At 41.8% G+C, this 12,519-nt stretch overlaps 1 protein-coding gene across 1 annotated transcript in view; it reads left to right on the top strand.

The window, feature by feature from the left end:
• LOC120931836 (ADP-ribosylation factor-like protein 8B-A) overlaps positions 1-12,519 on the top strand; it is a 45,134-nt gene that overhangs the window by 29,200 nt on the left and 3,415 nt on the right. Inside the window, exons 5-6 of the mRNA XM_040343702.1 lie at positions 6,217-6,284; positions 10,927-10,997. Coding sequence (XP_040199636.1) covers positions 6,217-6,284; positions 10,927-10,997 — 139 coding nt within the window. The remainder of the gene's footprint in view (positions 1-6,216; positions 6,285-10,926; positions 10,998-12,519) is intronic.

The raw sequence follows: 12,519 nt of genomic DNA, 5'->3' as shown, positions 1-12,519 counted from the left end.
CACACACACACACACCCCTTATTCTGCACCTGAGCCCCCTCTCAATCCAGCTATGTGCAAGGGATGCTCTCTCTTCAATGGCTAAGACGGCAGCGGGTGTTTGACTGCTTTTTGACTGCTGTTAATCATAGCCGGTGAGCCAATAAGGAGAGAGCAGGGGGTGAGCTGCAGCTCTGTCTTATGGATACATAGAGCAGGGTTTGGGAGCGAGCACACACCAGTTCCGCCATAGCAAGCTGCTTTCTATTGGGGGCACTGGTCAAGGGGGAGGTGCCAGAGTTACCTACAGGGGACCCAAGAAGAGGATCGGAGCTGCTTTGTGCAAAAGCACTGCACAGGGCAGGTAAGTGTAACATGTTCTCTGTGTGTGTGTGTGTGTGTGTGTGTGTGTGTGTGTTTTTTATTTATTTTTTTCCCCTCTTTCCTCCCCTTTCCAAATAAAAACAAAAACAACAATCTGAACCTGTATCACTTTAAACTGCCGCTGTGCTACTTCTGACCACTAGAGGGAGTGATTTAGCCATGATAATAAACCTGGCACTTCTGCATGCTGCGATCCTGCCAATGTCATCCCCCCTTTAATACAGGCTTTATTTGTTCCCCCTGTAACTTTTTTTTTTGTGTGTTTTGTGTGTTTTGGGTTTTTATTTATTTTTATTTTTCCTATGCTGATCCTTATTTGTTTTTCAGCTTTCTCTAACCAAGCTGTCCAGCAAAAGTTTCAGTTAGAGGGCTAAGGCAATCTATTTAAACACTGACAGGGGTTCTTATAATGGTCAGCTTTTATTCATTTATTTTAAACCTTTATCACAAAAAGGGGGGGGGAGGGGATGCTTCTGTAATTGCTTAGAAGGTGTTTATCTGGAGTTGGGCTTTTGTTAGTCACTTGTATAAACCCCTCTTTAGATAATGCTGCATTTCAAGGGTTGAGCCACAAACTGAAAAGCGCTGTTTATTTTAATATTCCAAGCACACTCATCCATTCATGTCCCCATGATTCATTTTGTAGAGAAATTACTTTGATAAGCAGCCCCCCCCCCCCCGTATCATTTCTAGCTGTGGTCATTTTAAATAAGGGTAGATGATTCATGTAGTATACACTTCTTGGAATCTGTCTGCTCTTAGTTTAGATTGCTGAGTGCTTAGCTGAGAAGCCCTCTTGCGCACCCCCCCCCCCCTAGATGCATGGAGAGAGGGGGGGGGGGTATAACAAGAACATTTACCACCCTATCCATTTACTACTATTAGTAGCAGAAGGATTATAATGGTTAATTTTGACAGAGTTTGGTTCCACTTTAAAGTAGTTGTAAAATAAAATCTTTTTTTATACTTGCCTGCTCTGCAATCACATTGCAGAGAGAAGTCAATTACTTTGTCTTCTAGAGTCCCTCACCGGTGCTCTGCTCCTTCTTACAAGTGCCCTTGTAACAAGCTGTTGTGAGGGTGCACCCTGAGCCATAGACCCGCATAGTGCATCCCTCCCCACAGGATTTGCAGCAGTCGGTGAGCTTATGGTTCCCGTGGCTCTCAGAGTAAAAGGAGAGAGCAGTGGCGCTGCAGAAGGGACAGCCCTGGATTGATGGTAGGGGTCACATAAGTGTTTAGGGACTGGGAGGAATGAATGCATCAGTGATTGTCTAATACGTTTTTTATTTTATTTTTCTCCCAAGCTTTACAGAGTGGGTCCTTTTGGTCTTGTCCCCGACCACCCTATGACCTAGGCTCTTAACCACGTGATCAGCTGTGACCAATCGGAGGTAACCAGGAAGTGCCAGTAATCGGCTTTCCTTGGTTCGCTGACAGGGAGAGCCGATCTGCGGCTCTCCTGACAGGGATCTGCGCTGATTATCAGCGCATTTATTAGCGCAGTCCCATGTCAATCCATGACCATCAATAATGACTGTTAGTGCCACCTTAGTGCAGACTCATCGGTGCCCCTCAGTTGTAGCCTTGTCAGTGAAGAAGACATTTTATAACACACTTTTTTAATTTTAACTTTTTTTGTCTCTTTTTTTTTAAATTTGTTTAGCTTAAAATAAACGTGGTGGTGATCAAATACCATCACAATAAATATGTGGGAAGAAAATGTAAAAAAAAAAAATTGGGTACTGCGTTGCATGACCGATTAATTGTCATTCAAAGTTTGACAGACGGCACTGAAAGCTGAAAATGTTGCCTTGAAAAAGTTTTCATACCCCTTGAAATTTTCTAAATTTTTGGCATGTTTCAACCAAAAACATAAATGAATTAGATTGGGATTTTATGTTATAGACCAACACACACAAAGTAGCGCATAATTGTGATGTGGAAGGAAAATGATTAGGGCTGCAACTAACGATTATTTTCATAATCGATTAGTTGGTTGATTATTGTTTCGATTAATCGGATAATAGCCTTTTAAATGATAAATGGTTTTCAACATTTTTTACAAATATCTGAAAAGTGTGACGTGCATTTGTATTCTGTCCCCTTTACTATGATACCCCTAACTAAAATCTAATGGAACCAATTGTCTTAAGTCAATTTGTAAATGCAGTCCACCTGTGTGTAATTTAAACTCTGTAAATGCAGCTGTTCTGTGAAGCCCTCAGAGGTTTGCTAGAGCACCTTGGTGCACAAACAACTTCATAAAGGCCAAGGAACACACCAGACAGGTCAGGGATAAAGTTGTGGAGAAGTTTAAAGCAGGGTTAGGTTATAAAAAAAAATATCCTAAGCTTAACATCTCACGGAGCACTGTTCAATCCATCATCTGACAACAGAAAATATGGCACAACTGCAAACCTACAAAGACATGGCCGTTCACCTAAACTGACAGGCCAGGCTGGGAGAGCGTTAATCAGAGAAGCAGCCAAGAGGCCCATGGTAACTCTGGAGGAGCTGCAGAGATCCACAGCTCCGGTGGGAGAATCTGTCCACAGGACAACTATTAGTCGTGTATGCCACAAATCTGGCTTTTGTGGAAGAGTGGCAAGAAAAAAGCCATTGTTGAAAGAGTCATAAGAAGTTCCATTTGCAGTTTGCAAGAAGCCTTGTGGGGGACACTGCAAACGTAGAAGAAGGTGCTCTGGTCTGATGAGCTCATGATTGAACTTTTTGGCCTAAAAGCAAAACGCTATTGGGTAGATTCACAAAGAGTTAGGCCGGCTTATCAGTAGATAAGCCGACCTAACTCCGAATCTACGCCGCCGTATGTTTAAGCGTATGCTCAAACAGAGATACGCTTAAACAAAGCTAAGATAGGACGGCTTGCGCCGTTCTATCTTGGCTTGCAATTTTTCGGATGGCCGCTAGGTGGCGCTTCATTGAGGCCGGCGTAGATTATGTAAATGAGTTTGTACGCTGATTCCCGAACGTACGCCAGCCCGCCGCAGTCGAATTACGTTGTTGCCGTAAGGCCTTAGGCGGCCTAAAGTTGTTTTTACCTATGAGGTGGAATAACAATGTTAAAGTATGGCCGCTGTTCCCGCCACGAGGTTCGAATTTTTTTACGTTGTTTGCGTAAGTCTTCCGCGAATCGGGAGTTATGTCGTTTATGTCCACGTCTAAATCAATAGGCCCGTACGCCGTACTTAGCCGCAATGCGCACTGGGAAATGTAGGCCCCCTGGCGCATGCGCAGTAGCAAAAAACGTCAAAAAACCCTTACGCCCGCTCGTTTTAGGCTACGAAGCCGTAGATTAGCAGGCAAGTTGATTTAGAATCATTACTAGCCTAGCTAATTTACGGCGGCGTAGCCTAAAAAGACTAAGCTACGCCACCGCAAGTTTAATCCTATCTACCTGAATCTACCTATATGTGTGGTGAAAAACTAACACTGCACATCACCCAGAACAGACCATCCCCACCATGAAACCTGGTCGTGGCGGCATCATGTTGTGGGGATGCTTTTCTTCAGGGACAGGGAAGCTGGTCAGAGTTGCTGGGAAGATGGAGCCAAAGAAGAAAACCTGTTAAAGTCTGCAAAAGACTTGAGACTGAGGGGGAGGTCACCTTCCAGCAGGACAACGACCCTAAACATACAGCCAGAGCTACAATGGAATGGTTTAGATCAAAGCAGATTAATGTATTGGAATGGCCCAGTCAAAGTCCAGACCTAAATCCAATTGAGAATCTTTGACAAGACTTGAAAATTGCTGTTCAGACACTCTCCGTCCAATCTGACAGAGCTTGAGCTATTTTGCAAAGAATGCGCAAAAATGTAACTCTCTAGATGTGCAAAAAGCCTTGCAGATGTAATTGCAGGAAAAGGGGGTTCTACAAAGTATTGACTCGGGGGCTGAATACAAATCCATGCCACACTTCACATATTTATTTGTAAAGAAATTTTGAAAAACATTTATCTTCCTCTTCACAATTATGTGGAACTTTGTGTTGGTCTATCGCACAAAATTCCAATAAAATACGATTACGTCTTTTGATTGTAAAATGACAAAGTCGAACAATGTCTTGTTGGCAAAGATTACTGTGAATAGTTTCTTCTAAACAACATTTTTTTTTTTTTTTTTCCTGCAATTGTTTGCTCAAGTTTGAAAACAATATGCCTCGTATCCATGCTACATTTCTCTAATAGGCGTTTTTTTTATGGAAAATGTCTAAATTGTATTTTTATTTTATTTCAGTAGTCCTTTTTAAAACCAAAAGAAAAGATAATCTTGCCTGCAATGTCATCTTATTTAAGAAGTAATAAAATGTTCTGTCTTATGCCAAAAAGACAATATTCATAACCTATACTTCATCAGCTTGTTGTAGATAAATTGTGCACTCAGGATTTTTCATCCAGATAACAAATGTTTATGGATCGGTCTCAAAACGAATAATGCAGCTATAAATGGGTATATGCTGTTACATGGGGGAGGTCTCCTATCAAATCTATTGTACTTGTTTTTTGTTTTGTTTTTAACTCTCTGCAGGTTTGCCTGCCTCCTATTTTATTTTTTATTTATTTTTACATTTATGCGTTTTTTTTATATGTAGAATTTAAAAAGACTGAACCTGTACAGTAGATTTTCAAGTGTTTTGTATTGCTAAAAACGTGTTTTTTGGATAGCGTAGGGAATGGTTGAAATGCCTTTCGGGTTAGTTGTTTGCTGTATTTGGTGAGCTGAGATCATTTCACTTCACTTTTTGAGGTGGATTTACAAAGTAGCTGAGAATGGAGAATGTTCACTCAAAGAGCGATGATTAACTATCTAGCTATGTGAAAAGCAAATTCTACTATCTGTGTGTGTGTAATAGTTAATTGCATGGCTATTTAAGCAAATACTTTTATTATACTTTTTTTTTATTTAAGTGGCTTTTTTTTTTAAGCGCGCCTATCCAGTAAATTAGATCTGGGTGGTTGTGCTGTGTAGGGGGGGAAAAAAAAAAAACTACAACGTGCAGTAGTTTGGTACCATGCGTTTGTGTGTGTGTGTGTGTGTCTGTGTAATGCGTTTGTGTAATACGTTTGTAGGACGTCCCTTGAGCTGGTGTACATTTAAATTTTTTATAATGTTTTTTCATACGTTCTACAAAGCACACTAATTGTCCGTCGGTTTCAGTATTGGATATTATTATTATTATTATTATTATTATTATTATTTTTTTTTAGCTAGGTTTTCTAAAGGACAATATGCCATATTTGCAGCATGTTTTTTTATTGAATATGCCACCCTGCCCTCAGGCTACTGATGGGATAGAGAAGGAGCAACAGATGACTACTGTGGTCAATCAGCCGCGCTCTTCTCTTGGCAACGTGTTCTTTGTTAGCATGTTGCATGCAGCACACCTGATCCAGTATTGCATCCCTTTCTAGTCTGCCTCTATACAGCAGATTACATTAAAAAAAAAGTAATGATTTATTGATGTAGAGCTGTGCCAAGTTCACCTTTTTAGAACATGTTACACCCCGCAGCTGCTATCACATTTTATAATCGGGGATCTATGAATAAAGTCTTGTCTGCCACCGCAGAAGCCAGCTTGTAGGTCGTAATTGACTGAGTGTGCTGATCGGCACGTTTGTAGCCCATCCACCCTTCTTCCAGCTTTCTACGTGAAAGCCTATATGGAGGTTGCTGGCAGAAGACTGGAGAGTGTGTGCAGGAGCCCGACATTGTACCTACTGTCAACCAATCACTGGTGCAATGGTTTGAAGGCTACCGTATGGAAAAAAAAAATTAACTTTGCTTCTATTTTATTTTTTTATCTGAAATATATTTTTTTTTTTTTTTTTTAGGTTTTAGTACTTGGAAACAAGAGAGATCTTCCTGGGGCTTTGGATGAAAAACAGCTTATTGAAAAACTGTGAGTAAATGAATATTTTGGTATTATGGTGAAAATCGCTATTATGATGCCAAGTTTGATTTACTTTAGTGTGGTAAAATCTAGTTTTTGACCACAGTGCATTTGTGTAATTTTATAACCTCCTTGGAAGCCTTAATTTAGGGCCTGTTCACACACGGTGCAGTGACTGGTATTTATCTGCTCTGGAAAGATGCCAGTCACCTGGGGGCACAAACAATTGTTTTCTATGTGTCCCGTTGACACTGCAACGCAGCTCAGAGGTGTGGTGCAGTGAGCTGTAATAAAATGCAGACATGCGCCACTTTATTGCAGCACACTGGGTGGCACCACACAGCAGTGCAATGCACCTCCACTGTTTGGTGACATGAATTGGAGTGTCTCACTTTGTGTGCTTCACAGTTGAGCGGAAAAAAACCTCACAATGGCTCACTTCAGCCTCCACTGACAGAGGCCCACAAACTGAACTGCTCTTGTCTAGTGAGCATGCGGTGTAAACGGGCCCTTATAAGATTTTTTATTTTTTTTTGCTTTATTTTGAGGTGCGTTGCATTTTGTATCAATAGTTGAAAAAGGGGGGGGTGGATTTTAGAGGGGCTTTACTGCATTCCTGCTGAAATTTTTCTGTTCAGTTCTCAACTTTCCATTGGGGTCATCCTCACCCTGACTTTTGGAGTACTGTGTCTGGGTGCTGCAGGACTAAACATTTGGGGATAGGCTTGAAGTAACCTTTGGGCACTAGCTCTATGTAGGTTGCTTTCCAGACTTTGTTGTGATACTGTAGAGCACTTTTCAGGTCCCTAGGCATTGGCATTACTTCAGTGCTAGCCATGCCCCTGAAGACTGGCTTGGTAATAGTAAGCATGCTGGACTACCCGAGCACCAGGAGCTACCTCCGTTACATAAGTTGCTGGGTGCCCCAACCTATGTTTGCACTAGTTTTGAAGCAGAAGGGGTTAACACTGTGGTACTTGATGCCGACAAAGTACCTTTTTTTTTTTTTGTCCATCCGTGCTGTCTGCCTACAGTAAATCTTGTCTAGCCATCTAACCCTCATATTCTACCAGCTGTCCAGGTTTCGTGAGTACCTGAGCACTTTTACCCTGAGCCTATATATTGCCATGCAAGTGTAACCATTTTAGACATGAGGGTGGCAGTCCTGCTATATGGTGGGGGTCCCTAGCTCACATTCTACCCACAGTTCTTGGGTGGTTTGCAGAACACCTTCTGGGCCTGCAGCCTTGAATTATGTTATCCTCTGTTCTTGGAGTCTGATCCATCATTTGTAGACCTTCTTCGCTCCTCTTCTGGCTGTGGAGTTGTGCAAGACCTAATGCCCCAAATTTCCCAGTTATTTGCTGACTGATTGTATAGGTCATAATTGCTCCTGCGGCTTCTTTATCAGTTTTGCCTCCGCTGCCTAAGGGGCTTCTGAGCCCTCTGCATGAAGGTGAACTGTCACCATCCAGAGCGGGTGGATGTTTGATCACTTGAACGGCTTGCATTTCACATGCTTGCAGGTGGGGTCTCCTGTTTTCACTCCTTGCCACTTCCCATGATTCTCACCTCCAAACCTTTTGTGTGTCACTGCACAGATTAATGGATCTTCATCAAGCTTTCTCTGTTCTTCTGGATCAAGGTGTCATTGCTCCAGTGGGAGAACGGTATTGGGGGTTCATTGCCAAACTGTTCACTGTTCCCAAGCCCAAAGGGGAATTTTCCTTATTCTGAATGTCTTTATTCAATCATGTTTGCATGAAATCTTCCAAATCTGCCACCACCTACCCTTCAATAGGAAGACATCCTGCCTTTTGTGGACATCAAATGTTTTTTTTACATGGGCCCTTTTTTCCAGCACATTTGCAATTCCCCCTGCTTTGAGTTGACACCCTTTTTACTATTGGCTTGTGGCTTTGCCCTCTCCACCCCAGGTATTCACCAAGGTGATTTTGAATAATAATGTTATCTGGATTTGGATAATTCGTGAAACTTCAGAAATTAAAGAAAATGTAAGTAGTTCAAAATCATATTGCCACCATCCCTACGGAAATACAAAAAAGTATATTTTCACATGTTCGATGGGACTTTGAGGACAATATACATAAATTGTAGACCGTTGAATTGTCAGCTGGCACATTGCCACTGTGCAAACACATGTGATTACAAGATGTCCATAGTCAGCACTATTGTGACATATCCATAGTGTTTAACTTGTCAACACTTTCCCCCCGGCAAGAACAGATCTGATGCATTTCAGAAAATCATTCAGTGGTGTTGAAGGTAGAACATGTGTCGCAAATTGTACAATAAGTCAGTACAGCTAAAAACAAACACACCAGAATGCCTTGCCACCTTCTGCCATGCATGGACCAAGCAAAGTCGGGCCCAGGGGTTTAATAACATGCATGCCTTGAGGCCACCGGAGATGCAGCCTAATGGTGGCTGTTGACCCTTGTTAGAGAAGATTGTAGCTTTTTTTTTTTTTTTTTTTTTTTTTCCCAAATGGCCTGGAAACAAAGTAAAGTTCAACAATATGGAAATGTCACAATAGTTCCCCGCTATGGACTGATGGTATGTTGTAATCTCATGATGTATTGCACAGTAGCAATGTGCCAGCCGTTATGGCATTTTAAAAGTTTTACATGTTGTGAATTAACTTGATGTACAATAATTTATTACTTTTCGCCTACAACTTGTGTATATTGCCCTCAGAGTCCAATGGGATGTGTGTTTGTATATGTGACGATACATACATACATTGTGCGGGCGTGAAAAATTAAGTATGCTAATAGGAATAAACTAATAACATTTCAATGTAGTTGACAAAATGGAAAGTAAATGAACAGATGAGAGCTCCAAATTAATATTTGATGATTTTCCTTCAAAACGGCATCAATTGTTCTAGGTACATTACACTCTGTTTTTTGAAGGAACTCAGCAGCTTGAATGTTCTGAACATCTTGGACAAGTAACCACAGACCTTCTGTGGATGTAAGCTGCCTTAAATCCTGTCTTTATGTAATGCCAGGCAGACTCCATGATGAGATCAGGGCTCTATGGGGCTAAACCATCACTTTCAGGCTTCCTTGTTTACGCTGAAGAGATATTTCTTAATGATATTGGCTGTATGTTTAGGGTCGTTGTCGTGCTGCAGAATAATTATGCGGCCAATCGCATTCCTCCCTGATGGGATGGTATGGCAGGATGAGCAAGTAGCTTCCTGAATTTTTCATTGAGGACATCATTGATCCTGACCAAATCTCCAACTCCTATTTGCAGAAATGCAGTCCCAAACTTGCAAGGAACCTTCACCATGCTTCACTGTTGCCTGCAGACACATTTATTGTACCGCCGTGCAGCCCTTGGTTAACAAACTGCTTCCTGCTACAGCCAAATTTTTCACATTTTGACATCTCAGCCCCACACACCTGCCATTTTTTCTGCACCCCAGGTCCCATGTTTTCATGCATAGGACATGGAAACACGGCCGGGTGACCCACTTATGCACACAATCGTAGGAACTGGGCTGCAGAAAAATAGGCGCCCAAGACCATTCCCCCCCCCCCCCCCCTTCCTTCAATACAATCTTGTGTCCATGTGCACACATAGGCTTTTAGAGAAGTTTTTAGTAGCAGAAACGTTTGCAGGCAGTAAAAGAAAAAGCATAAAAAAAATTCAAGCTTGTTTAAGTGTTAGGAGCCTTTAGCTCTTGAGCATTTATAACGTGTTGAGAAAACTGTGCTTGGGTGCATTTACACAAATTTTTCTTGTCAGGAGAAATGGCATTTCCAATAAACGGCGTGTATGAGGCCTGTATCAATCGCTGCTTGTTTTACTCGTGCTTCCCTATTCCCTTCTCCACCAGCTAATACTCAGGGATAGGCAATTGGCGGACCTCTAGCTGTAGTAGAACTTCAAGTCCCATGAGGCATAGCAAGACTCTGACAGCCTCAAGCATGACGCCCAGAGGCATGATGGGACTTGTAGTTTTGCAACAGCTGGAGGTCCGCTAATTGCTTAACCCTGCGTCTAGTTGCTTTCCCCAGAATGGCAGGGAGGTGGGTCTGGGCACAGTTGTCTGTCCTCCAGTGCAGTGTTTCTCAACTTCAGTCCTTAAAGTGCCCCAACAGGTCATGTTTTCAGACTTTCCATTATTTTGCACAGGTGATTTGATCAGTTTTTACCACAGCTGTTGTTTTTTTCTGAGGGAAATCCTGAAAACCTAATCTGTTTGGGTGCCTTGAGGACTGAGGTTGAGAAACACTGCTCCAGTGTACTGGAAAGGGATACAGAGCTGGAAGATGGCAGAGTTGGAGGCGATGCCAATAAGTGGGGGGGAAATGGTGGACGCACACACAATATTCAGCTCAATGAGAAGTGGCTGCATTGGCTTTCTCCATAAGAGGAACACCCATAGTTTAGACCTCAGCCCTGAGTTGAGAGTTGGCACAACCAGAAAGAAATGCTCATCAACCACCGCTCCAGAAATAAATCATGGACTGTGTGCTGCATGCACTTGGTCAATAATGTGGGTTCAACAAGAATTTTTGTTATAGGTATAGAATTGATTAAACATTTTTAATGATATCTAATGTAATGGTGCTTTTTACTTTGAATAACTTTTAAATCTTTTTGTTTCTTGTAGAAATCTTTCGGCTATTCAAGATCGAGAAATTTGTTGTTATTCTATTTCATGTAAAGAGAAAGATAATATAGGTAGGTTTCGGTTGTTATAAATTTTTGATCACAGAATTGACACATTTCTAGTTTAGACTTCAGTGTTTTCTGTTCACACCTTTTTGTAGGGATACTGGGATATAAGGGCTTACACCCTATACACCCTCACATTTCTGTAAATATTTTATTATGTTTTCATGTGACAACACTGAAGAAGTGACACTTCGCTGCAATGTAAAGTAGTCAGTGTACAGCTTGTATAACAGCGTAAATTTGCTGTCCCCTCAAAATAACACAACACACAGCCATTAGTGTCTAAACCAATGGCAGCATAAGTGAGTACACCCATAAGTAAAAATGTCCCAATTGGGCCCAGTCTGCGGATATCTCTCCCCGAACGTGGGTGTAAATACCTGCATTTTGCAGGTATCTGCACCCCCCCCCCCCCTCCCCCTGAAAGGTGCCAATTGTGGCACCGGAGGGGGGAAGAATTCGATGAGCGGAAGTTCCACTTTAGGGTGGAACTCCACTTTAAGGAAACTCTGTTCCCCTGTGCCAGAAATTTGCCAATGGGAAGAAGGTTTACCTTCCAACATGTCAATCGCCCAAAGCACACAGCAAAAATCACCACACTGCTTGGAGAAAAAGGTGAATGTCCTTTACATGGCCTAGTCAGAGCCCAGACTTAAACCCCATGGTTGCCATCAAATGTAACTGAACTTGAGCAGTGCTACAAAGAAGAATGGGCAAATATTGCAAAGTCTAAATGTGCGAAGTTAGTAGAGGCATATCCCTACAGACTAAAGGCTGGAATTAAAGCAAAAAGTGGTCCAACAAAATACTGACACAAGGGGGAGATCCTTTTCCCAACTTGGTTATTCTGTTTTTTTTTTTTTTTAGGTTTTTCTTTTCTTTATATCTTTCACTTGGATGTTATCAGTTAAGTAAATACAGCTGGATCAAACTTTTATACCCAGTGCATGTGTGTCTATTGACGCACACCCTGGCTTGGGAGCACGTGCTATGGGGGCAGATACAAAAGAGTAGACACTGCCGGTAGGGGACACCAGAAGAAGGCTCAAGGCTGCTCTAAGCAAAAACATTGCACAGAGCAGCCAAGTATAACGTGATCATTTTAATTTTAAAAAATTTACCTTTTAGGAACAGAGGTCTTTCCTTTTTGCCAACTATCTTTTTAAAATCTTTGCAAATGCAGGCACCAGGAAGATTTACCTACAATGATTGAATGTAAGCTTCACTGTGTTATGAATATGCTGCTAAAATTGTTTTAAAGACAAGCCAGGTTATTTAAAAAAACTATTTTAAAGCTGATCTCCATGTTTCCTGTCACATTAAATGGTTTGTTTGGACTAAGCTGGTCCAAACAATTGGTTTCCTTCACGAAGTGCTGCAGTGACTTGACGTTCTGTATAAACTGCATGTAGATTCAGCTAAATACAATACACATTGCTGGCTTCTGGCTGTGGGACAGACTTCCCGTCTCGCATCCGGAATAAAATAAAAGTCGGTCTGAGCCGTGACACGAAATATGGAGATCGGT

The sequence above is a fragment of the Rana temporaria genome, chromosome 3 (assembly GCF_905171775.1).
Source record: "Rana temporaria chromosome 3, aRanTem1.1, whole genome shotgun sequence".
Classification (NCBI taxonomy): domain Eukaryota; kingdom Metazoa; phylum Chordata; class Amphibia; order Anura; family Ranidae; genus Rana; species Rana temporaria.
This window is presented reverse-complemented; position numbering and strand designations above follow the sequence as displayed.